The following is a 26,614-nucleotide window of genomic DNA, read 5'->3' as shown; positions in this document are numbered from 1 at the left end:
TTCCAGGCCTGACCCAGAGTTACCAACCCACTGTCCTCAGAGGCAAGACAAGGGAAGAGGCCCAGCTGATGTGATTTGCATCAGCCTCTGGATACAAAGCAGTGAGGGAAGCTCCCAGCCCCTGGATTTCAGCAGAGCTTAGCTATACATGTGGCTATCTGACACTGTAAAGACTTAAAACAGCTCAGATCTGCTGGTGGGTATGCCCAAGGGCTTTACTGATGAAAAGAGAAGATATGACTGGGGTCATTAAGAGTGTCAGAAGTTAGGCAACAGCTTAGTGAAGAAGGTTCATTTGGCTGCCTAAAGAAACTTGCAGGCTTTAATTTTTTCTAAGGAGTCTAACCTTAGGCACCATTCTTTAACTGCCCCTGTATGCCAGGTGACAGGTCTGTCATTGGGATTAAAAGGTCTTTGGAGTGGTAGTTTCCATCAGAATACTTCCCAGCCAAATGTAAAATGAGAAGCATAGAATGATCAATTAAAAATAATAATAAATGACAGCTGTGAGACTGGTACTAAGGCTCAAGTCTGAAAATGTTAGTGTTGGTTATTAAAACATGACATGGACACCCAGGCTGTCAGTGGGACCAACAAAACAACCACTGAGTCTTTTGAGAAATTGTGGGATATGGCTAGGTTGGTTAAAAAAGATTACCAAAGCAAAAACAGGGTGGAGAATAAACTAACTCCCTACCTACCTTACTGTGGAGTGGGTATGTGGTTTATTGCTGCTGACAAATTAGTAGGAAGTAGAGGAAATTTGACCTAGTGTAGAAGAAAAAGTTGGTCATAAAAGAATTCAGTAAAAAGCCTTTGCCAAGTAAATGAAATGGTGGTTACTAAACTACATCTCAAGCTACAACACTAGGCACTAGCTGGCTTTCAGCAACGTCACCTTGGCGGAATGTGAACCTGACCACAGTCTCTTGGTCACCATGAGAAATACCATCCAACCTTTTAGAGCCTCTTTACAAATATTTTTTATATCTCTTAATATAAAAGTACTGCTTATTCTGGTAGCCTGCTTCTACTTGAAAGGAGAAATCAAATCCAAGGACTTTCAAATATACTCATATATGTTACTATTAGTAGCCTGAATTGAGCCTTTAATTACAAATCTCAAGTGTGTCTTTCATTAATCAAACATTTGTTTAACTTCAACTTGAAAGCAGTATTTTAGGTTAACTAAACATGATATTTAAATGTTCATAAAACATCTCTTGGGCTACTGCCTAATCACTGAAGTTGGTATAGCAAGAATGTGCATCAAATACCTGCCTGAAATATCTTCTGTGTAAAACCTAGAGGTGTTGGCACTCTGCATACCAGTGGTTAGGTTTAGCAAGACTGTTATGCTTTAAAACATACATGGAAGTGTGACCAGGATGTTCATTAAGTTCATAATGACCCTGACAGCTGATGAGTTAAGGCTCCTTTACGTCTAAAAATGCCTCTTTAAAATTAAGCTAAGATCTCAGTTCATCTTTACTGCTACTCCTGTCCTCCCTCTGAAAAGCAGTGTCTATAGGCAAGTCTAATTAGCAGTCACAGAAAGGGCAGAGCCACAAGAAAGCTTTGAAGCAGCTGACTGGAATAGCTTCAGATGTTTATCTGTGCTCAGCACAGGGTAATTCTGCATTGGGGCTGCAGGGAAGCTGTACACAGCACACAAGGTAGGAGGGGTGGATAAGACTCATTTTCATCAACACTGAGAAGTTAAACACATTTTGATGCCTTCACTTTGTTTTCTTTTTGGAGAAAAAAATTGTATTGCTGAAGTTCTTAATCCAGTGTTCTTACTCTTGCTTATTTTGACTGTTTTGATCCTAGAAGAACATTTGTAGATACAATCTGGTCCAAAGAATTAGAAACACTGTGGAAAGATGCAGTGCACAAAAGAATGCAGCAGATAGTCCTAATATTGCATTATACAAAGATCACTTGTTATAAAATTAATAAAGAAAAAAAATGGCACCACCCAGATTTTGTAGCTTTCCACAAAGTTCCAATTAGAAGCATGATATAAGGGACAATAACTTACTATTTGTCACAGTAATTTGTGAGAGTGTTATGAACTTCAGGCATTTTGGGCAGGGCACAAAGAATGGAAAATCTTAGCTAAATGAAATAATGACCTCCTTTCATTTAGCTTACTGTAATCAGAAGCTGCCTTAGTCAGTCTAACCAGGCAGGGGATCAGGCATGTGTGATGGGATGTGCAGTGATAAAAGAAGAGGTGATTGCTACAAGCATGATAAGCTGTGCAGATTTCAGGCTTCTAGAAAGAAGTTTCATTCTCATTCTCTGACAGCAGAAGACGTACTTGCTGTGCAAATGTAAACTTACTACAGACTTCCCACAGGAAGGAGGCCCTAATGTGGGAGGACAACCTTCTTAGCCTGATTTAACCCAGGTTTTTCCAAATAGCAGTCATCTGAAAATATCTACTTATTTCAGGCTCTGTAGAGCCCTGAGGCATTGGGAACTGTTGAGAAGTGTCGCCAGAAAAGGGAAAAAAAAGTCTGGTCCTAAGGGTCCAGGATGTGCAATCTGCTAATGAATGGAGCTTTATGTAGCACTTCTGCACAAGTGTAGGTGAAATTTAATTATACTAAAGGATAGCAAATTGCTGACCCAATTACATAACCCATCTATGGCTGAAAACAAGGACTGGATACAATATTTTGCAGCTTCTGCTGTGTGGTAGCTGCACATCTTTCATTTTCAGTTTGGATTTCAGGTATGCCAGAATGAGCAGGGTAATCGTGATCCAAACAAAAGGCTAGATCACCTGAAAACTTAGTTGCAGGGCTGGCAAACTGGCCCAGAGGCAATGGTTATGTAAGCAGCAAGAGAACTGAAGACCAGTTTCCTTTGAACTTTTATCTACTGACTGACTTCAAGCATATTAAAGGAAACATGTAACTTTAGTTTAGTCCTTCTTGTATATCAAATGATCTATGTAGGATGCAGTAATTTTCTTTATCTTTGGAAAAAATCTCTGTGCAGCTTGTGTAATTTTCTATAAATAAGAAGGATTTGCATCCTTTTCTAGATAATAGATCTTATAACATCTTGTTCCAGTTTTGTGTTTCTTTTTTAGCCTTTCTCTCAATGAAGACAACAGAAGTCTCTCTTCTCTGACCAGCTGCCTGTTTTCATGGTAGGAATTTGCAATCTCTGAGACTGCATGCTAAATCTGGCTGCAGCTGATGAATGGTTTTAAAAGCTTTTCTGGGGGAAGGTGGGTGTAAGCAGTGTGTGCTGGCACAAGCCTTTCCTTCCCTGGAATTTTAGGTCTCTGTATAGGAAGCCTATCTCAGGCAGATAGATGTTACAAAAACTGCTCACCATATATTCACCTGCAAAACACTCTGGCACTTACATTTCTGCAATTCGTGGCTATAGAAACACAAGCCAATCATCACTTCTGACATCTTAATTGTTACTTGGCTTAATATCTCTTAAGGGACTTAACTTTGCAGAGTGCAGATGTTCATAACTCAGAAATGGGCCCCCTGAAGATGATCTCAAGCTGAACAACTCAACTAACTTTTACATTTCTTAAACTCTCTGGAGGCCCACTTCAAGCATGGGTCAAGTCCTGCAAGACAGCAAAGATCTCCAGGAAGTTGTTTAGTTCTTTCTGAACTTACTGTCTTGAAGAAGGGTTAGATGGAACTGATTGCTCAGGAAAACTAATCCAAGGAGCTTTGCCAGATCAGTGTGAGATACAAAGGGACAAGAGTCCTCATCAAGTAAAGCACATATCAAGTGCTCATCAACTAATTCCAGTGTAACTGGGTTTGCTGTTTCCCTTTTGCAGCTATTTGCACTCCACAGACAGGCTTAGGTTGGCATAACCAGCATACCTGTTCCAAATCTTGCCTTTGTGCACCTAATGGTTTTGGGCTCCCTTTGCAGTACTTTTCTTGTCCTGCATTTCTTGACAGCTGCAACACTTCTGTGTTTCTCTAGCTTTAGGCTGCCTACAGAAGACTTCAGTCATTCCTTCATACATACACATATTTCTGACAAGCCTGAAAGCAAGTGTAAAGGTTTGGGGATCACTCATACATACAAATTATTTAGAAGCAAGGTTGTCTTTCCCTCCAGCAGTTAAAAAAAAAAAAAACAGTGTCTAGACTGAAAATGTGCAGCACCCATAAGCTCTCCTGTTTAAAAATGTGAAGTTCTCAGCATGATGTAATAGTGTGCTTGTTTCTAAACTTGGTTGTTGATTTCCATGCCAAAAGTTATAGATGAGCCCTGTGAGTGCCAGCATTTGTCCCAGCCTAGTTCTTTACATTACTAAGCATTACATTTTGCCAAGAGTAGACTGAATTTCAATCCACTGCAAACATTTTTGTGGAAAGGCAGTTAAATACTACCAGTTGCTTCACATACCATACAGTCTTTTCACTGGCAATGTGAGGTATTTTAATCCCTGAACCAGTCTGCTTGGATAAGTGTTTTAAAATCTTTGCAGCTCTCAGAGTTATTATATTTTACAGAATTCTTGAACTAAGATATACATTCAAGTAGTAGTATGGAAGCAGCTTCCAAGTGGTACATGATTTGCCATAATGCCAGGGATGCTTCTGTCAGCTGCTATTTTGGTTGATAATGACACCTGACAAAAAGTAACTGGGGCTGCTTTTCCCTCCAGCTCTTTAACCATGGATAAAGACTCTCTGGATCTCATTTTGAGACAGGGGTTACTTTAAATACTGCAAAGGGCTTAAAGGCCTTGCTAAAACATATCCTTAATTTTACAAGCACAAGTTTTTCAGAACGTTAGTCTTCTGATAGCTTATCACAGTTTATCAGCTCCAACACCATTTCTAATAAATCTATGTGTAAATCTCTCTGTCACTTTAAATTCCTTTGGTAAACAGAAAACATGGAATTAGATTAGTAACTTCCTGTTTCCTTTAAGCTACTCAGTGAGATTTTTCGAGTCAATTTCTTTTGCAATAAGTGAAAAATACACTAACCTAACACAGTGGTGTAGCAAAGTATTATTAAATAGTTACTCACATTTTTCTGTCTGCTCATGTAAACAAACTTGACTATTACAACTGCCTCAATCAAAACCACTGTAGAAAGAATAGCATGCCACCTTCTCCCCTCTCCCAGTTTTATCTCCAGTTTTCAGAAGAGGCTTGAAAAACAGCAACTGCCAAAACACCTACTTCTGTTGTCTTGCACACTAAACTGTCTGAAAAGTCCAGCAAGCGAGTAGCTTTTGATCTGACAGGAACTGACCAGTACAATTGAAGCAAATGAGATCACATTACTCACAGCAGTCTCTCTAAACATTCAAAATACCACAAACATTAAAAAGCCTCCATAGAATTAGCCATACAGTTCACAGAGGGATTTAAAAATAGTGTCCTTACAAATATCTGTCTCCTTACAAATATCTGTGTGTGTATAGGTGCTACTACTAAATTATGAAAAATACCTTGTAACTGCACTAGTTTTTACATGTTTCATTTAAGCATTTTAAACCTCATAAAGTATTAATTTGAAGTTCTGCTAAACTAATACTCTTTACAAAAACCTCAAGTTTAGATTACTAACTCCTTAAGGTGACAACAACTCTAGCAAGAAGCCAGCTGTAACCAAATTTTTTCTTACAAAATGGTAAGACTTAAAGCTAGGAGACCAGTGTATTACCTTTTGTATTAACACAAAACTTTCTTGATTGAATATCTCCATTGTAGTTCTACCATGTGACAACCCTGAATGCCTCTCGCTTGTTTATGTGTGTGGAATATTTTAAAATAAATGTAATTAGCATGAGAGTGCAGTTTTCGGAACAGCTTGAAAAAGCTACTAAAGTGCTGAGGAGTTGCTACTTCAGCAGTGATGCTTTTTGTCATTAGATGAGATAATTAATGTCAGTCAGCCAAAGACTAAATAAATATGCATTGTAGCTCAGAAGTCTGTGTAAGCACAAGAACTGAATCTGTATATATTTGTGCTGGTCTGAACCTGTCTGTGCCAGACTGGTCATACCATTTTAGAAGCAAGTCCAGCCAACAGGATAACCAGGCTTTCAGGCATAGTTTGTGCTGCTGCAATCCTGAAGAGATACTATCAGGAAGCAGCAATCTTGTTTTTGCTAGCTCTTCCAGCATAACAAGGGAGTGACTCTGAAGGTGCTTGCACCTTTGCGAGGGAAAACTGGTATTTGCTATTCTAATTCACCAGCAGTGCAACCTGTTCTTTCTTGATGTACTGCTGCTATATTTAATTTAAAATTAAAAATAGTTTTCCTGTGAATTGTAAATCTAAGCATACATATGAGATGCAGTCTGCATATGCCAAGTGCTTTTATAATGAGGATTAGCAAGTTCTCAATAAATTAAAATTTTCTCTACCTACCAAATCTGGTTTCCGTTTGTAGGTCAGAGGAAGGGAGTAAAGTATGGAGTACAGTGTTGTTAGCACAGAGGAGATCCAGGACTGTCTGACCTCCCGGCTTCTGGGAATGCGATCCAGGCTGAACTGGAAAAGAGCACGAGGAACGGCGCTGTTACTTTTCTGACAACGTTGTGGCTTCTTCTTATTACATCTGTCTGTGCCAGCCTTTTTTTGCCTTTTCTTAGTCTAGTTTGGGAACGTTTGTGTATAAAAAGTAAAGTACAAAGCACAGAGAACAGCAGAACGCGGTAGGTGTTGCTCAGTGCCGCCCCGGGCTCCCTCCAGCCGCAGCAGCAGCGCCGGGCGAGGGCGGCACCTCGCGGGCACCGGCGGCATCCCGCACCGCCCGGGCATCCCGGGCATCCCGCACCGCCCGGGCATCCCGGGCATCCCGCACCGCCCGGGCATCCCGGGCATCCCGCACCGCCGGGCATCCCGCAGCGCCCGGGCATTTACACCGCAGGACACACACAGCTTCGCTCCGCTGCCGTCCGCGGAGCGCCACTAAACGTGTAAAAGCCAACATCACCACCCTTTACATTGAGTACTCAGTGAGTATTCAGAGATACGCGCGATGGATATTCAAAATGCAGAATATCTGCATAAAGAAACAGGAAAGAACATCTTATCATTAAATAAAATGTAGGTAAAGAAGTAACTTTCTTTGTTCTTTCCCTAAATGAAGATTATTCACGGTGTGTAAAGGTATCAAGGATGATTCCTTTTGTCTTGAAACGCCGGGAGCAGGGAGCAGTTGTCAGGCTGCCTGCCCTCCTGGCAGGTGCCTTCACCTCAGTGGGGAGGAGCTGCACCCAAGAACCATTGCCATGGCAGAAGGCACTCCTGATGCCAATGACATTCTGGGCTGTTTACATGAAGGACAGATGTAGTGGCTGCAGTGCAGTGTTCAGTGATGCTGACACGTGGATAGTGGCTGTTACCTCACTTCACAGGGGACACCAGATCACCTCACCACCACTCTGGAAGAACTTACGAGGGGTGTGAGAAACTCTAAATACTGAAAATTGCCCAGTTACTTCATGTGCATATTGCTAATTGTCATAGCTTAGTCCTGGCAATTTGTGTCCCTGAAAGAGGATGCTAACAAAAGCTGCATGGTAAATACAAACTACAAATCTGTCTTGAATAGCAGTAACTGGGACTATTTTTAATATACAAGGTGGGAAGAATAAAAAAACCCCCAACACTTGTAAATGCAGAATGTTAATTTTCTTAACTGAGATTACCCCATTTCATTCTGATATCTTTAATAGCTGCGATACTGGAAGGCATTAACCGATGTTACAAACTGATTTTTTTAATGTTTTATTTGCAGGTGTTGAAACTCTGATTGCATTACTCTGACAACAGAATATGGAAAAATAAAACATACCCCCCTGCTCCCTATTCAATAGGTTTCTGGTTATCACTGTCTCTGTTTCTCGAAGAGTTTGGAAGAGTTCAGGTGATAAAAAGAAATGCTCTAAGTGGAGTTTAGACCCTTGCATAGTACTCAATCCTGCAAGAAATATGGGTATGAGAAAGTGGTTTTAGGCAGATCAGGATCCAGTGGAACTATTCAGATGAACCTTCACTGTAAGAAAGGTGTTAAAGAGCATTTGACAAAAAAACTGTAGGTGATTTTCATCATCATTAAAAAACCCAAATAATTTCAGCAGAACTTGGCAGGAAATCTGAACAGTATCAAAGTAGGAATTTACTTGGAGAGTTCAAGTAAAGATCAAGCTGATTTTATCTCTACTTTTCAAAACATGCTGCAAACTCTGCACATCAGTGTCTATGTCATGTTAGGACTTCTGTCCACACATCAAACAACTCATAGGTATTAAAATGAAAACCAAAACTGGGGGGTTTTGTTGTTGTTTGTTTGTTTAAAAGCCACTGCCAGATGCTCCTGTAATCCCAGCCTCTCCTCTTATTAAGTACTGTCAGTGTTCCAAAGGCACATCCTGTGTATTTTGCTGGAACACTGCATAGTATGTCTGACAAGAGAAAAAGATTTCTCCCCTATCTACTGTGGTGTCATATTATTGCATCTTTTTTTTTTCTTTACATCTTTAATGTACTCAGAATCTTTTTTCTAATTTGAAAACAAATGTTCCAAACTGGCAAATCTGTAATGCAGATACCTGGTTAATGTTGTTTTGCAAGGATGCAAGGAAAAGCTGATGGAAAACTGCAACTGCAGTGAATTATTGTAATATTCTCAGCTGAACATATTGCAATGCTTGCAAAGAAACTGAGTTTACACAAATCTTTTTCATTATGAGAAACAAGATTTCTCAGCATAGTACCTCTCATGAAATGGAAAAGAACATATGGTCAGAAGAGGCTTCAGTAAGTTGTCTCTCTGCTGCTGGAGAACATTGCCAGCAGCTGAAACAGGTTCTGTATGAGCATAGAAGGTGCCCTGAGTAAAAGCTCTGGGGGCATCCATGTGGAATAGCTGTGGCTGCAGGTGGGGAGTGATAGAGAGCAAAGAAGCCAGTGATAGCAGGACCAGAACTTTGCAAAGGAGGCATTTTTTAGGGTTTTTTTAAGAGGCTCAGTGGGTTGAGGTGCAGCATTTTTCTTCTTGTAAGTAAGATGCTCATTCTGGCTTTCTGTCCTTCTCCCTGAATAGCTGTTAGAACAGAGCTAGACCACAGATAAAAAAAACTATTTGGAGGGGTGGGGAGGTGTGTGTGTTTAATTTTCTCTTACATTGCTGGTTTTCTGTTACATCATTATTGTAATTTGTCTTCCATCTGGTCCCTGGTTCTGGAAAAATCTACTTCCTTAACAGGATGAGGAAGGCAATGACCATGTGTTGAAGCATTCAGACTTCTCTCTTTCACTTATGCAAAGCTTCAAGAAGCCACTAAGACACAATTTTTAAATGTCTGATGATCTCCAGTGCCCCCAATAACAAAACACACTGTGTGTATATGAAAGCACACTGAAATACAGCAAATATGTTACAGGCATGTGATATTTACTTTCCAAAATTTATCTTTCATTTTCACTCTAAATATTTTTGCTCAGTAGAAAGAGAATGGTCAAAGGAAAATGAGCATCTGTTATCCAGACATCAAACTCACATGCAGCCAAAAATGCTCCTCTGGCTTTCAGTGTTGAGGGAAAATATAACTACAGGATGTGTTAGTAGTTGGAGAGGTTATAAAAGAGAAGCTGCCTAGCAAAAATAAGTGAGCTATGAAAACCCCATAACCTTTTAATACTGAAAATAGGTATCTTTAAGAAATCTAATAATTTAGGGTTGGACATTCTTCAGGTAAGTGAATATAACTGTGTGAATGGCTATTTACCCAATGAGATGTCTCTGAACAGAAAACACCTCTGGCCACTTTATTAAACATTCATCCCTAGTGTACAATGAGATGTGAAAGTTGCAGTTAACCAACCTTAAAATGTCATTCCTTAGTGAGCATTAGCAGCAGTTGTCTAACATTAAAAGGGATTATTCTGAAAATCATTGGTAGTGAGTCCTACAGTCTTTTGTCCCAACAGTGCTGCTGAAAACAATGGAAGTGCATCATATGAAATCAACACCATGCAAATAATTAATTTACTGTGTGTTGTACTATTTGCTCAAAAGGACTTAAATTTTTTGTAGTCAGAACACTAATTTCCATTGTACTTATTCCAGTAAAACTTTCTACTTATTTCAGTGGATGTCAGATCACATTTTAGGTCAGCAGTTATGCTGCTGCCTGTTAATCAAATAGCAAACGAGCTGAAAGCAAGCAAACATCTGAGAAAAAAATAAACAAGATATTTTAATGACTTTTTCATGAGTTTTAGGAGTTCAGCATTTGCTCGGGTCATCAGCCAGAAAACTGACATTCAGAGGCCTTGCATCCCTTTCAAACAAACATTTATACTTTATTTTTAAAATACAGCCAAGACACAGTGTAGAAACACACAAAGCCAATACAACTTAAATTAGGTTTTCTTAGACAAAATATTTTTATATATAATTTCTTTCAAAAAAGTATTATGTTTCACTGAGGGAAATGGCAAACTAAAAAAAAAATCCCCTTTGCAATATTTTTGCCCCAATATTCTTAAAGCTACAAGTAACACTTCAGTGGCCAGCTGGTATAAATGTCCTTTAAAAGAATCATTTCCAAATTGCCTTGAATTAGAATGTCAAGATCATTTTTCTTACATGAGTATTTAACAAGTTACCTGGGACTTGGAGAATGTTTCAGCCCTTTTTTGTTCAAAAGAACGTATTTTAGCTTCACTCATCTTATCTGAGTCCGCCAAAACATAATGTCTAGGAGAGTATGACTCTGACAAACAGCTGAGTAACCTCAGGATTTCTGTTGTGTGCCCACCTGTAAAACAAAGCAAACTGCAATTAGTATGTGAAAAATTTTGTAACTTTCCAGTTCTTCAGCTGAATCAGTCACTTTTCATTTTGAAGCATGTGAGTATTACTACTACCAGTGAGAAAGTATCTTCAATTAGAGACTGCTTAAATAACATGGAGGGAGCTCAGCTGCCAGGGAAGCGGTATTGATGGACATTTTCCAGTGCAATGGGATTGAACCAGGCTGACACAGGAGTCTGATGTTTGTGTTTAATGTCCTGTACACGGTGCAGGACAACCAGGCACAGAGTGACACTGCTCTGCACTCAAAGGCCACCCCGTGGGGCAATGGCCAAAATGCAGCTGGACAGGATCTGCCTCAGAGCTGCACCTTGGAAGCAGAACTGCCACTGACCCTGTCCTGGGCCAGTGCTGTGACCTGCCAGAGCAGGGCTGTGCCAGCCCAGCTCATCACACAGAAACCAGCCACAGCAGCGTCCCCCTGCAGTCACAGCAGTGACAGCCACAGCCGTGTCCCCCTGCAGCCACAGCAGCGTCCCCCTGCAGTCACAGCAGTGACAGCCACAGCCGTGTCCCCCTGCAGCCACAGCCGTGCAGAGCTGGCTGCTGACAGAACAAACAGTCCTGCTTCAGGCACTGCCCTGAGCACTGCCCTTGAAAGGGCCCTCACAACCTTCTAACTGCAGGGTCACTCTGTCCCAGAGCTCACCAGAGAGAAGGGGAGGGTGTACATACTGGGCTTTTTGGCAGCTGGGTTAATTTTTGGCTTTTTTTGTCCTTGGAGTTTCCTGAAAAGCAGTTAGAGGGATATTGTTAGAATGGAATGGGGGGAGAAGGAAGATTGTGTGTGTAGGTGAAGTGGAGCAATCTCACCTTTTGTCTATTGGACTGCATCAGACCAACATGAAACTAGACCCATGAATACATCATGTGTTTACTGGATGTGTTGCTTTTCACTCTGCTGGAAGTTGCAGACCAAAACCAGTAAACCACATGTATTCCTGCTACCTCCTGCTGTTCAGTGTCACGAGGCTCCCAAGAGCCCTCTGCTGCACAGGTCAAACACTCGTAGCTGGTGAGCAGCTGACACGGAGGCTATGCTGCAGCATTGCACTACACTTTGCCACCTTTCCATACAATTTCATGTGCTGTTTTTCAGTTATGTTTGGAGATGTTTTCTCCTGAGTGGTGTTTGTTAAGGTTTCACTAATATTAATGCACTCACAGAAGAGCAGGAGATTCCTACTTAAAAGCCTCAAAGAATAGGCTTGAACATTATGTGAATCTTAACTCACATGTATTATTTCAGCTGGGAAGATTATGTACGGTGGAAGTATTATTTTAATAGACTAACTAGATTCCAAAGGACTGAAGGAAAACACACACACATCCAGCCCTAGTGGATGTAAAGATGACCTTCAGAATTATAAACCTGCCAGTCATACTCAGATGCTGAAAGATCTCAGGGTTATTAATCAGCGGGTGTGCAAAAACCAAAGGGATACTGAGTACTGAAATCACAGCTGGCCTGTATTTGTCAGCTGCAACTTTTCAAGTAAATTTTTTGGAGGTAAATTAATTGCCCTTCAACGCTGATGACAAGGTAACAAGGAGTGGCAGATGTGCACGCCCCCTTCAGCGAGGGGTGACACTCTTGTCTCTGAGGGATCCACGTGTGCCTCTCGTAAGTAAATCACAGCAGCGTGGGTTGGGTGGATCGCGGAATGCCACATCTGCGAGGGCCGTGCCAGCCTCGGAACGCCGTGCCTGCATCGCCATCAGCAGTCTGCGGCCAGGCCGAGCAGCCGCACAGCTGTCCTGCGCCAGTGCTTCCCGTGCTTTCACCGGGACTTCGGTGAAACGCGTAACAAACAATGACTCAAATCGAGAACCGAAACACCTACGGGCAGGCGGCGGCCCGGCCGGGGCACCACACACACGCAACCGCGACTACAACTCCCGGCATGCACCGGGGTACAGGAGCAGCGCTGCGCTCGCCGTTGTCGCGCTGCATGCCGGGACTCGTAGTTCCACGAATCTGGAGCTGCAGCTCTGCGGCGCCACCCGCTCCCGCCGGCGGCAACCACCACTCACCAGAGCCGGCCACCACCAGGACACTGAACGGAGGCGTCCGCCGGCCGCGGCGCCTCCTATCCAGGAGCACCAGCGGCACAAGCAGTAAGGCGAGGAGGAGGAGCAGGAGCACGACGACGGGCAGCTCCTCCATGCGCGGCGGGGGCCACCTCTCGCGGAAGCGGCAGTGGCACCTCCCCCGTACGGCGGCCGGCGCGGTTCAAACCTCCTCTCCGGCGGTGGCAGGGGCGCGGTGATGCGGCGTGAGGGGATCCCCGTGTGGCCGCCCGGTGCTCCCCGCAATCCGAGCACCCGCTGGCACCCCCTGCCGCCTTTAGCACGGGCTGCGGGAGCCGATAGAGGCCTGCCGGCTGTGGCACGGGCTGCAGCGGGAGCCGGGAGCTCCGTGACGCGCACGGATGGTTTCCTGCGGGAGCATGAGTGCTGTATATGCTGATACTGATCCAGGTATGTCTGCTTACATGCAGCTGTAATGTTACACAGCCTGCATTAATGTGTAAAATAAAATATTAACGTGTCACTGCCTGTTGTGGTTCTAGTTTTCATTCATGGTAATACCTAAGCCTTTTGTTTCAGTAAGAAGCACGGAGCAGCAGATCAGCGCTCTTTCTGCCTCCGTCAGCGTGCAGCCTTTGTTGGGAGAAAGCGATGATTCAGCCACTGGGCTAATCTCAGAGGCGACTGTGTGTTTGCTAGAAAGAGTAATGTGCTGCATTTTAGGATTAGGAAAGAGTTTGTTCATCGTTGTCCTTAAATTATCTGCCAGGGAGCAAGGCCCTCCTCGTGGCCAGTGAATCAGGAGCAATGAACTCTGGAGCTTTATGGAGAGGTTTGATGCTGCTGCTTTGTGGGGTGAGTTGTCAAACACGTGAGAGGTGACAGCTGTGCTCTTGTGGCTCAAGTGTACAACCACAATAGATCAAACACGTGGCAATTCTGCATCTGCCTGCCATGGTTTCTCTGGCTGGTTTTTTTCCCTCTTACTCCTCCTGAATGAATTGGACTTTTTGTGTCCTTACCAGCCTTGGAAGCTTCATGTTTCTTTCTCATTTTTAACACAGGTGTGCCAGTTGTGGATTCCAATGGTTGTTGTATGTCTTACAAGATACAAGCTCCCCCAATCCTTTGCCATGTTAGGATCTGAAGTGAGTCTTTGTGATTCATGCTTCACGGCTCTACAGATTATGTTTTTTTCTTTATGTCACTGTAACATATAATTTTGCAGTTGCTTTAAGCAGAGAGTATTAAAAACAGTATTACCAAGGTAAGCTTGTCTTCCACCCAAATGAGTAACCTCACAAAAAGTATTTCACTGCCTAGTCATTATTGACATTTGGAAGCAACAAGGTTTTAATTAAAAGTTCTGTTGATGAAAAATTTCCAAAATTCATTTTGATTTCCACTTAATTAGCCACATAAAACTAATAAGTAGGGACAATAGAGGTGCAAGTCAATGACAGAAGAAAGTACCACAATACCTTTTCAGGACATGAACTACTAGTTTAAAACAACACAGTAAGTTCTATAGACAATTCAAATACTACTTTTGTCTAGGGTCATCTTCTCCCCACTTGTAGGCTCTTCAATGAAAATAAATGTCATTGATGCAGAATTTATCCTGGTTGCCACAGCAGGTGTAGCTAGCAATTGTTTTATTTAAGGTGGGTTTTTTCCAAGACTTCTCAAGATCTTTGCTCTTATTTTTTCCTACCATAAATGTTAAAGAACTGCTTTTTATTAGGCATTTGATTCCAAGAAACAGTCCTGGAAACTCAGCAGTAGAGATTGATATAAAAAGCTTCAACTTCTTTCCTCCTTTTCATGGTATTTATTCTGTATGTACACACTTCCCCTTCTAATACAGAATCCTTCTGAAAATGTATTTGGTGAAATTAATGAGAAACTGACCTAAAACCAGGGAAGCTGAAAGGCATTTAAAAATAAGAGGAAAGAATTACACTGATGCAGACCTGTTCTTTGGAGTAGACAGTTTCTTGGATGCGAAGCAAAGGTTTTGACTTTCAAGGAGTCTAAAAATCTAAGCAGTGAGTTTGCCTCATAAACTCCTACAGCTAGTGCTTGAAGTCTGCTAACTCATTGCTAAATTTACAAGAGTAGGGGATATAATTTTCAAGTAGTATCCACAGAAGACTTGCAAGGCTTGAGGGAGGATTCAGAATTTGGTAAGATTAGTTAAAATAAGGAAAGACTGAGGCAACAGTCTGATACCTGGTTGCAATAAAGTTTTTAGAGCTCATGTTGATCCTCTTGCAGTGTAACACTGCTAATCCTGCCTTTTCTCAGTAGGCCTTAGGTTTATTTGTGGTTTTTCATCATGGCAACTCCCTGCTCCTTGATACCATGTTCTGGACCTGGGAGACTTCAGTGCAACAGCTGTTAGCAGTCCTGAAGAAAGCAGGTTGCTGTCTGCTCCTCCAGGTGTGTGCTGAGCATTGGCCATGATTCCAGTCTGGGAAGTGCCTTGAGAAATCTTCATCTCAGCATCGTAAATGCACAGTTAATATGGGAGTTAATATGAAATGCAAAGTTTAGCACAGCATGGCCGTGTTAGCTGAGTAATGTGAGCAGGAGAAGCACAGGGTTCCATGAGGAAGGCAGTGATTAGTGCTGGGTACTGCTCTCCAGTCTGCAAAATCACTGATGCTGTGAGAGAGTGAGTGACCTGTGTGTCTGGGAGGAAGTGCTGCACTTGGTCTGGAAAGGCATTTGACAGAAAGTGATGCAGGTGCAGAGGCTGCCTCTGACACCTCTGCTACTGATGCAGGAAGTTAGCTTGGAACTTTGCTGAAGGAGAAATTTAAACCACACTTGTTCTAAATAATTGGTCACTGTTGTCCAACTCTGGAACTCTTGAATAGGAAAAAATAGGTTCAGTATTTTTAAAATGTACCACTTGTGAGACAATGTTCCAAAGAAAGATGTGCTGCTCTCCTTTTAAATGTGAATATTCTCTGTGGAAGCCTCCTGGTACCTGGGGTGCATGTCTCCTTTGAAAGTTACACTGCTGGGCACTAAAGGAAACTGAGCAAAGCTCGCCCTTTGTGTTTCAGGTTCTTTTGTCTCCAACAGGAAAGGCTGTAATTGGAGTATAAATAAAACCATTTTTTCCCCTGAAATGAAATGTAGACAGCTTTGGCTGTCTGGCAGTAATTCCCTTTCTGAGTTTTTACCTGTAAGTGATCTAACTCTTAACTGTTAAACAAGAATCTTTCTATTCAACTGAAATACATCTTATATTCATGTTTTCTTAACTGGCACTTTGGATACTTGTGATGTTTGGGTTTGGTTTTTTTTTTCCTTCTAATTACAGGTTCTAAAATTACACCTATGAACAAGAGTGAGTGTACTGTTGTTTTCTAAAATGAGGTCATTTTTTCTTGTTTTGGTTTAGCGTGCAGCTCCACAAACAGTTGTATCAGCAGTACTGATGAGTAAACTAGCAAAATGGTAGAAACAATTGGGTGAGAAGAAGGAGAGGAATCACTTGGGCTTTGCTACTGGAAAAAATTGTAATGTGGAACCATTTATCATGTTAAACCTCAGTAATTTATTTAAATGTATCTAAATATTATTCTTAGTTTGTGCATTATATTTTAATAAAAGTGATTTGTAAGAACAGATACGTTACATAAGTAAATTTGGTTGTTTTGTTTTTTTTTTGCCAGAAGCAATTGTTTCTTTTTATGTGCTTATGGTGTTTTTAGAAACATTGTGAGAAGTGGTATGCTTTTTGATAAGACAAAACCTGAAGACTTCTAACTGGGTTCTTCTTTAATATTAAAAATGCAAACTGGAAGACTCTAGAAGAGCAGTAACATCCTAAGTGTTGTAACAAGTTCTGTGGTTGGGAAAGAGAGGTATTTTTAAATTAATCAGTGGAGTAGACCATTTCGGATCAACTGGAGACAAGTTACTGGCTGATCTCATTTGAAGGAAGAATTAGGGTGTTATCAGAGCCAGTCTGTGGCAAGATTTGTCCCTTTAGACAGCTGCTACTTTCAATTGCTTTGGGCCAAGGGCAGTTACACTTTCTTGTGAGTCATTAGAATTAAAGGAATGTAATCTTAGAAGTCCTGATATGTATTTGCAATCAATAGCAGCTGTAATATTTATGTTAACATTACAGTTAATGCTGTGCTTCCTGGTATAAGGGCACTTCTCATATATATTTGAGTCTCTTTTGTTTAGATATAAAAATTCAACACTTAAACAATGCTTGTGCTAAATACCAAAAAAGTCGAACCACATTCCTCAAATAATAGGATTTTTTCTACATTAAAAACTTTAACATTTTTATTTTTATCTCATTCACAATTGCTTTTCTTTACACTTCAATTTTCAGTGACAGACAGCAACGTGATTGTGAGATTACAACGGCTCAATAAATAAGGTATCCTTCACTCCTACATTTCCCTCTTGTTGGCAATGTCAAGTTTTCTGAAAATAGTCTTTGGAACTGGGAGAGGAGGTTGTTTTTAGAAATTTGTTTGGGTCTAAATACCATGTACAAATTTAGAATCAAAGCAGCGATTTGTAAGGAGAATGTTTTTTCTCTGACAGGCACAAGCCACAGTGCCAGCCAATGTTTCTTTAACCTGCTGCATCTGAGAGTGTGTCTGGAGGGCTGGTACGTGTGCCTTTGATGACACACAGCCTTGTAACCATTGGGGTGCATTCTCAGTGTGCTTTTATGAAGCAGAAACTTTTGTAGTAGACAGCACTGAAATTACACAATGCAACTTGTAATTACTGGGTAGTGTGTTCAGGAGCAGTCCCTGTAATGTAATGTAAAATAATGCTCTTCTATCTCTTCAAAAGGCCAGGAGAAAGAGACTGCTGTTTCACCCCTTAAAGTACTGAGTGGCCTGGAGGTCACTTGGGTGCCTCAGGCCACTTGGCCTGTAAAAATAATGTCTTTTTTAAAAACACACCTAAAAATAGATTTGAAGTCTATTTTTATTCTCCTGGAAATCCATTTTCTGACCTGTAATGTTAAATGAAACTTGCAGGATAGTTGGGAGCTGGGATGTTGGATTCTCTGCCTATTCATGGCTGCTTTTTGACTGGGTTTGCCTGAGCTTTTTTCCATGTAAGCACCTGTAAGGAGCATGAAGAGAAATGCACATTGCTTTAGTTGTTCCTGCTGTCAGAAAACTTGACCACTGCTTGTGCAGGGAGATAGATGAGACGAAGCTATCAGCTTGTTTTGGGTGCACAGCTTTTCCTCTCTCAGACTGAAACCCAGGCAGCTGTGGGGCTGCTGCTGCTGTCAGAGCCCTGGGTTTGAGTGCCCAGCCCTCAGCATTCTGAGGCTTGAGGAAGGGGCATCTCATCCTTGTGTGCTCTCTCCCTCTCCTCCTTATGAACATCCAAAATGCAGCAGAACTGACACCCTCCTCTGTAAGGAAATGCTGCTCAGTTGAAAGTGAGGACAGTTTTCTGAGCTGTTTAGGTTTCTGAAGGTCTAGCATTGAATTAATGCCATGCTGGACTGGAAATAACTGGTCATATTAAAAGAGAAGGGAAGATGTCTTCTCGTTTTGCTCTATGCTGTCTTTCATGTTCTTTTCCTCCCATTTTTCTTCAATCTTTTATTCATGCAGTTGTGTTTAAAAATATATAATTCGTTGACTATTGTTTTGGGGATGTTGCCAGGTATGGCTGTGGATTTAGGGATTTGATCAAGTACTATTTAAATCAATTGAATGTAATGACTCCACTAGCTCTCAATGGAGATAAATTGAATTCTTTGCAGAGTTTGCAAGGGCTGCCAAAGGTGTCTCAGTGTTTTAATTTTTGTATGTTTGTGTATAATACTTGCAAGACAAAATATTAAAATTTCAAAATACGAATTTTTTTCTTCTATCTGTTTAGTTAAAATATATAAGATATCAACCATAGCAAACCCTGTTAACTGACACAGTCTAAAGTCCAGCTATTGCCAACATAATTTGCCCTCTGCACTGTACTTTAACAGTCTTTAATTATGTGATAAGATTTAAAAACAGATACACCTCACATTACACAGGTGATGTGTAATACTGTTCTCTCTCTGTTTGACAGTACTAGAAAAAAATGTCATTGCCTTTATTACAGTTTTAATGAATGTTAGGAAATTATAAACCATTTGCATTAGTTACTGGGAATTTAATGCATCGTTAAGGTGTCAAGAGAGTTAGTTGGTCGACTCCAGTGCCTGTGAATTAAACAGTGATAATGAGACAATTACTTAGAGTTAAGTTATGGTGTTAATTATTTAGCTGACTTGTGATTAATATATTACTGAAAAGAAAAAAAAAAAACTTTATACATGTGGAAACACAAGTTTTATGTCAGCTTCCAATGTCACCTTCCAATTTACTAACACTGACTAAAACAAATAGAAATAATTTTCAAAAAGAAACCTTACATGTGATTTCATACTCTTTTTAGAATACTTTGAAGAAAAAAGAGTTGTCTTTTTGATTGTACGTTTGTGTTTGAAGACTGGTACAATTGTAAATGCAAGCAATTGTTAAGTAGCTAATAGTCAAGCCAAGAGCTTGTGTAAGTCTTGATGATGATGATTATTAACATTACTATTATTTAATTGATGAATTGTTTGTAACTGCAATCAGTTTTTACTCTTTAAAGAGTTCTGTACACACAAAAGAAAGGTTTGTTCCAAGCGAAACTGAGGGGTGCATACGTGTGGAGTACAGTGTGGCCAGAACTCAGCTGACCTGGCACTGCAGAACGTGGCATTGGACTGGAATGTTTTGGTCTGTGTATGTGCACTACAATTGTCCAACATACCTTTAATTGTAAAGTTTCCTCTTTCAGTGGTGAGATTCCTGTTTCCACTGGAGCACAATTTCCAAACAGAAGAAGAGGACATCACCAGAGGCACTCCAGATGTGTAATGTCCCTTATTCAGCAAATCAGAGGAACAGGTGCTGAAATACTGGCTCTTCCAGCAGTCCCAGTAGAGTTATCACAGAAAAATGTTCATGTTTACAACAAAATGAAAGGAAATGGGCAACACTGAAAAAAAGCACAACCAAGATCTTCTAAGTTGTGTATATCACTGCAATTTTTCTGCACTTTATTCAGTTAGACAATATATTTGGTGCAATTCACAAAGTGAGTTTTCAAATCCAGTTATAATGTTTGCATGATACATTTTAATGGTGAAACTCTTCCACCTTAACATTTTTAATCTATATCTATCTACCTCTCTGTCTCTCTCTCTATCTATATTGCATATAGAATTAGGATTAATTTTGTATTTTCTTTATTTTTATGTATTCTTAGGTTTTGTAGTCAATATTTTTCTAGTATTTATCTAATCAGTAAGGTATGGTGTTGAATAGTGTCATTGGAAGTGGAAGCCTAAACAAAATGCCTCTCTTGATTTGAAAGGCAAGCCTTCTTTCTGTACTTTAGCACTGCTGTATTTAATGTAGTTTCATGTCTTTTTGTATGTTTTAACCAGGTCTGCTATCTTAAATCTTAGATTTGAAAGAACACTATAGAGCATGAGATCCTTCCTATGACTAGAACTGTACAAAAGAACATGTCTGTATGAATTAATACACAGAACAAGGCCTTGGGAGGGGAATCATGACAGCTCTTGATATCTATACAGACTAACAATTAAACCCCAGGTAAGAATCTATAATAGTGCCAATGCAAAATTAGAAAATAATCACAATATGTACAAGTAGCAGTGCTAAAAGCAGGGGCTTTGCTAGAATTCATTATTAATAAAAAAGGAAAAATGAATAATACATTCTGGACTTCCTAAACTGACAAAATTAAGACATAAATTATATTTACTTTTGAAACAATGTATGACACCACTTTAATATCTATCCCCAAATAGGAAATTAAAAAGTTTTAATATTTAAGAAATATAAATTTTAAAGTCATGTTCTCTGAAAAAAAATTATTACAAATACTATTGACTACTGCTTTTGAGAACTATGTGGAAAACAATTTATTGCTTTTTTATTTAGTTTTTTAAATTAGATTTCAACAGCATTTAGACATATATAAAGTGAGTATGGATCAGGTTTTATTGTTCCTTGTGTCATCAAGCAATTTTCCTTCCTTGTTTCCTCAAGGTTTTACAGGTCAGCAGAGCATCAAAAAATCACTAAACATGATAGAAAGTGTTTTGAAAAATCTGAAAAAATTGACAAAGCGTTCAAAGGGAATGATATTGTCTGAAGAAGCTACTTGACCTGTTCAGGCTAACACATCTGCCATTAAAATACCCTTACCAACCATTCTTTCCATGCTGTGGAAAGCAGGAGGAGGCACAGTGACACGCTGTGCAGCTGCTGTGGCGTGTGCCAAAGTTCAGACGGAGCTGAGCGAGGCTTGGAAGATACCTTTAGCATACAGATGAGTGATGCCAGCCAGAGCACTGCTCTGTCTTTTTACTTGAAAGTGATGCTATCCCATAAAACAAAATACCTTGTATCAACAAGCACTGTTTTGTTCTGCACTTGAATTATGCTGATTTTAATTACCAGTCAGAACGTTAAAACCCGGATTGCTTTCTGACCCTCTGTATGTTGAATTATTGGGAAACATTTTGTTTGGTTTTAGCACTGTTTGGCACCAATTTTATTCTTTCCAATTGTATGCCATTACAAAGTACAGATCTTTCAATTTTCTGCTGTTCTGACATCATCAAATTCTAGTCACTACCCTGTTCTACAGTGCTTTTGTTGCTAAGAGCCTCAACTCCCAAAGCAAAAGGAAATATGTGCATGTGAAGAAAAGAATCGGGTGTTATTTCATAATTCTCTTGCTGTTTGTGGTGTGCTTCATGTCAGAGATTATTTTATTTATTATTTTATTATTATTTTAGAAGAAATTTTCTAAATCTCAGAGCTCTCTGGCTTAAGCCCTTGGGAATGAAACAGACCTTTCTAGACCTTTCTGGTTTGCAGATCCCAAGGATGCACCCAGTTACAGCTTTGTTTACTAAAGAGCCAAGGACACATTTAACAAAGCTGCAGTACTGCCTCCATTATACTCCTTTGTGCACGCACATCAGAGGGAAGAAAATGCATGGAGGAATGTGAGGTGGACACTGAAGGAAGCCAGGGGAGGATAACTGTGGGGAGGAAGACAATAAAGTGACAGGAAAGGAAAAGGTGATAGTAAAATAGAATATAAAGTAAAAGGGGGGGGGGGGGGAAAGGGGAGACAGTGACCTGGAAATGAAAAAGAGAGATGGCATTCCTGTGAATTCTGTGGATAATACTCAGCACATCTGTCTTAATGTGGTTTGATGTCTTGTCATAGTGCTGACGTGGTGCATCAGTGCAGGGGTTTCTAGTCCAGCATGGTAAGCTCACAATGTGCTGTTTTATAGGTCCTCAGTAGCTTCTGGACAGTTATAATCAGGACAGTAATACCAATGGAGAGGGTAATGCTGCAGGTGAGGTGTAAATAGATGAAAGAGACAGCATGTGATGAGAGACACAAATGGAGAAGACAGAAAAACTGGAAGAAAACTGAAGAAGGGACAGGAAGAGGTTCATGAACAGACAGCTTTCCAGAAACAAGCCTTTGTTCTGTTATGGACAGTAAGTACTCCTGGCAGAAATGCTCTCTCAAGTGGGAGCTGACAGGAGCTGGGAAAGTTAAACTCACTGACCTCAGACGGAAGATGGAGTGTGTGTTTAGAGGGAGTAAACTAAAGCAGGAGAGTGAAGGAACGTTCCTGCCTAAAAATGTGGTAGGATATGTTACAGTGACCTGTGCTGGAAAGGTGTGACACATGTTCTGCAGCACTCATGTGAGTAGGTGTAGCACAGTATGCATCAACTTATAAAATGTGGCTGCTGTTTGGAAAGCCAAGATAACACTTTCCCTTCAGGGAAGCATACAGCTCAGCCACTGGGTGGTTAACTGGGTACCTGCAGGGTGTCAAAAAAAGCCCAAAGCATACAGATTTGTTCTCTGGTCTATGCAAATTTTTTTTTTGAGAGGGAGGATTTTTTAGGAATTGAGTATTTTTTTTTGTTTCCATTCACCATTTTCCTGGTATTTTTCAGGGTTTTTAAAGCCAAAACCAAATTCGGATCCTTTCTTTTCAGTCTCCTCTTTTCAGGTTTGGGCTTTCTGAATTAAATGCTGCAATATTAGCTGCCTGCAGTTCCTGTGATTGGACTCCATGGGTGGCCCAAGTAATTTTCAGACAATGCAGCTGGTTCTTTTCTCACTCACACCACTGCAACTCATTGGCTTCACTGAAGTTACTCTTGATTCACAGTGTTGTGAAAAAAGAGTTGTGCTTGGTCTTTCATATGTTCTTTGATCTCCATGGTATTTTTGTTTACATGTATAATTGATTTTCTGGGAATATATCCTGCTGCTGACAGGTAGACCTAGGAACTTCCTAAGACAGAAATAAATGTAAGCATTTTTTTAGGTCACTGAATTCAATCCACTGCTTCTACAACACCTTGTTATATAATTTCTTTCATAAACTCAGGCTTTAAACATTCGTTAAGATCTATTCTTACTACAGTGGGTAAATTCAGACATAAAGGTTAGTTACATCCTGTGTAAATTTAAAACCACAACTGAAATAATCTTCAAATGCTCTAAAAGTATTTTTCTTTCTCACCTATGTCTCACTTTTCAGTACACCAGCCATGATAAAGGTTTCATTCTTGGCAGAAGGAGGCTCAGCTCTGGGAAAGCACGATTCTGAAATTACAGGCATACTTTGGAAAGGTTACTGTGTATTTTTCTTTTATGGTCACATCCCTCTTGCAGATTTCAGTGGGACCAGTCATCTGACAACAAATTTTTACCATACTTGAAGTGCCACTCTGAAAGTAATTCCAGAAGGAGAAGGGTACAGAACAGGTGTGTACCACTCAGCTGAGGATAGATTACTACACACTTTGACTACTTATCCTGGGCTGCCTTCCAATTACTGCCCTGTTGTAACAAATCCCATCCATTTTATCCAAATTTGCTCTTCATTTATGGAATGAATGGGTCTAATTGACATGAAGTTGAAAATCATCAATATAATCAAGAAGTTTTATTGCAATTAAAGGATCGATGAAGAACACAGCCCTATTTTTCTCTTACATAGTACAAATAAGATGATTCAGCAGAAGCCAACAGAATTATGCTGCTACCTCAAATGCTACAGTGGTACCTCCCCATCCTCCCTACCTTTGCTATGCATATGTGTTGATATGGAATACACTGTTATTTTTTGCCTTGTGTTGCTAAATGTCTGTTCTGCAGCTCACCTTAGCAAGCCCATTGCCAGTACTTCCCTTCTGTTCTGAAGCCTCACTTCAGAAGCTGCAGCTGTTACCAAAGAAAGTTCTTGGCAATTGCAGGGGCAACTTCGTTTTGCAGGAGCTGGAAGGTGATGGCTGAACATCACAAGGGAGGGAGGAAGAGGGGTATTAGTTGTGAAAGCCAGATTGTGGCCACTGTACAGCAGCCAGTTGGCTGTGATACTGCTCTGGTGGCTCTTTATCCCACCCTTTGGCTATTCCATTTCTGATGCAGAAAAAGGTGCTCCTGTTGCATCGTGCAAGTACAGTAAGCCTTATACTTTTAGGACTTGCTGGAAATGCTCAAAGTAATGGTGTGGTCTGTTCATGGAACACTTTGTAGAAGTGGTAGAGCACTCCCTCAGTTTTGTAGGCATTACACTACCTATAGAATTTGGGCCTATGGTGTTTGCTCTGAGGTCTCTGGGATTGCTGGACATGGGAGATCCAAGGTTGAAACTGCTGCACATATGCAATGATGAGATTATTAGATACCAGAATCCTAGATGTACACAGTTCAAAATCCTAGATACACAGTTCTCAAAATCTCCCTGGAAAACAATTCTGGTTGGAAAAGAGGACAGACAACCAATCTAAGACAACCTAGATATGGTAGCCATATCGAGCCATGACTCGTGTCCCTTCGACTGCAATGCCTTCATGCTTCCCCATAGCTAGTTCTTTGTTTGCAAATTTTCTTTGTCAAAAGTGTGAGAGGTACAATGCTGTATGCTCATGTAGAGAGCAGCTGCCAGTCAGTGCATCACCATTCTCACCTTTACAGTCAGCAGCTCTCAGCCCAGCAGGTGTTATGGGGCTGTTGAAAGAGGCCATTGCCCCTGGTCACGATCTGCTGCGTGCTCAACAACGTGCTGATCTCAGGCCAAGAAGAGAGCAGTGAGGCAGGACAAACTTGTTTTTTTTCACCCACGCAGCACACTGGGCCAGAGGAATTCTTTGGTAGGCTGTATGCTACACAGGCCTGATACAGAGGCAGGCCTGAGAACAACCATTTATGTCTTTACTGCCACTGCAGGTCCTCTGCACCCCAGAAGTTCACTGCTTGTCCATATGGAATACTGGTGTCACAGCTGTTACAACTTAAAAGAGAAAAGGGTACATGTAAAGAAACTTCGAAGTCGCTGATACTGTATTAAGCAAAAGTGAGGGCTGTTCTTTGGAAGGTGAATTAATGAAGAAAAAATTCTCCTGGAATTTTTATGGTTTATGTGATCTTAAAAGTGGTTTATGATTCTACCCTAGAAATTGAAGATGTAGTAGAAAATAGGTTGAATATTCATTTATATCAAGAATGATATGACATCAGAGTGAAACATGATGTTTTAATCTTAATTTCACTAAGAAATTAAGTGATTGTGTTGATATTGTGTTCATATGGTATTGCTGTCTTTATTTGTCCATCTGTTTTTGAAATGGAAGGAGATTGGAAGCAGGAACGGGATCCCCTTCACTTGTCTGAGGACATCTAATAAAATTTTGTTAACAAAAATCAATTCAGAAGCTGGTCAATAATAAGACACAAGTCCACAGGAAAGCAAACTTCAGTAGCTCCGATGTTTACACAAACACCTGGTCATTGGTTCATGCCCAGCAATGGATTATGCCAAGCTGGCTGCAAACAGTTAGAGATGCTGGCACTGTGCCCTGCCCACCTCCCACAGGTTCCCACTTCTGCAGCAGGAATGGCTCAATGCCTCTTTAATCAGCACCTGGCTTTCTGCATTTTGCAGATTGGCGCATTAAGGCAAGCCAACATCAGTTTCTAGTCAGGCTTAAGCCAGAGCATTCCTGCTGTGGGAGATGTCTTGCAAGAGAGATCAGTGTACATAGTGGGGTAGATGACTTGTCAGCTGCACCTTAAACTACAGGATGAGATGTATATTAGTACCCGTATCATTATTTTGTTAGAGGAGAATTTTTAATTTATTAATCAGAAATCATTAATGGAAATGTAAAATTGAGCTGGTTTAGGATGTGGATGATAGCAGAAGAATGCCAAGAGGAACAGTCATGACCATTACGTTTTCTAGTTGGTGAAAGACTATGTCTATCTATTGTATTTCATTTTGTCAATGTAAGTTTGCTTCTGTTTTTCAACACAACAGCTCAAAAATGTAAAATAAAAAAATAATTTGTCATAAATCACAGCATTGAATTTAGTAAATGGCAAGTATCAGCAGTACCTGTTCTCTCTGTGATGGGTGTGTTCCCCATGGCTCTGTGCTGTACAGTGCTCCCAAAGAGTGCATAAATGGATTCCTAGGGCACGAACGGTCACGTCAGCATTTTTCGCATGACACATTTCAGACAACCGGGCTGTGTAAGTGGAAGACACAGTGACTAAAATGTTGTTGGGAGGTGAGGTGGCAGGTCTGGC

At 40.6% G+C, this 26,614-nt stretch overlaps 1 protein-coding gene and 3 long non-coding RNA genes across 18 annotated transcripts in view; 2 read left to right on the top strand and 2 right to left on the bottom strand.

The window, feature by feature from the left end:
• LOC135305051 (uncharacterized) overlaps positions 1-6,734 on the top strand; it is a 15,768-nt gene extending 9,034 nt beyond the window's left edge. For all 4 annotated transcript variants that reach the window (XR_010366341.1, XR_010366342.1, XR_010366340.1 and 1 more), the window contains exon 6: positions 6,419-6,734. This is a non-coding gene — a long non-coding RNA (uncharacterized LOC135305051). The remainder of the gene's footprint in view (positions 1-6,418) is intronic.
• The window catches only part of ALG14 (ALG14 UDP-N-acetylglucosaminyltransferase subunit), a 19,836-nt gene extending 6,814 nt beyond the window's left edge, over positions 1-13,022 (bottom strand). Inside the window, exons 1-3 of the mRNA XM_064428181.1 lie at positions 12,890-13,022; positions 10,648-10,799; positions 6,397-6,519 (exon numbers count right to left, since the gene is read on the bottom strand). Of these exons, the coding sequence (XP_064284251.1) occupies positions 6,397-6,519; positions 10,648-10,799; positions 12,890-13,022 (408 nt within the window). The remainder of the gene's footprint in view (positions 1-6,396; positions 6,520-10,647; positions 10,800-12,889) is intronic.
• On the top strand, positions 12,408-26,424 carry LOC135305049 (uncharacterized). Of its 12 annotated transcripts, XR_010366335.1 has the most exons (6): positions 13,351-13,741; positions 13,951-14,034; positions 15,197-15,328; positions 17,253-17,300; positions 19,733-22,059; positions 22,281-23,356. It is a non-coding gene; the product is annotated as an uncharacterized LOC135305049 (long non-coding RNA). The 12 variants fall into 12 exon arrangements; XR_010366330.1 differs by lacking the exons at positions 13,351-13,741; positions 15,197-15,328 and adding an exon at positions 13,032-13,336; XR_010366338.1 differs by lacking the exon at positions 15,197-15,328 and adding an exon at positions 23,559-26,424 and having other exon boundaries at positions 13,351-14,034; positions 22,281-22,494.
• LOC135305050 (uncharacterized) lies at positions 18,992-19,844 on the bottom strand. The gene is made up of 2 exons (XR_010366339.1): positions 19,706-19,844; positions 18,992-19,106 (listed from the first exon to the last, which is right to left on the bottom strand). It is a non-coding gene; the product is annotated as an uncharacterized LOC135305050 (long non-coding RNA).
• Positions 26,425-26,614: the final 190 nt, after the last annotated feature.

The sequence above is a fragment of the Passer domesticus genome, chromosome 7, assembly GCF_036417665.1.
Source record: "Passer domesticus isolate bPasDom1 chromosome 7, bPasDom1.hap1, whole genome shotgun sequence".
Taxonomy (NCBI): Eukaryota; Metazoa; Chordata; class Aves; order Passeriformes; family Passeridae; genus Passer; species Passer domesticus.
The sequence above is the reverse complement of the archived record's forward strand: the minus strand, read 5'-3'. Positions and strand labels throughout refer to the sequence as shown.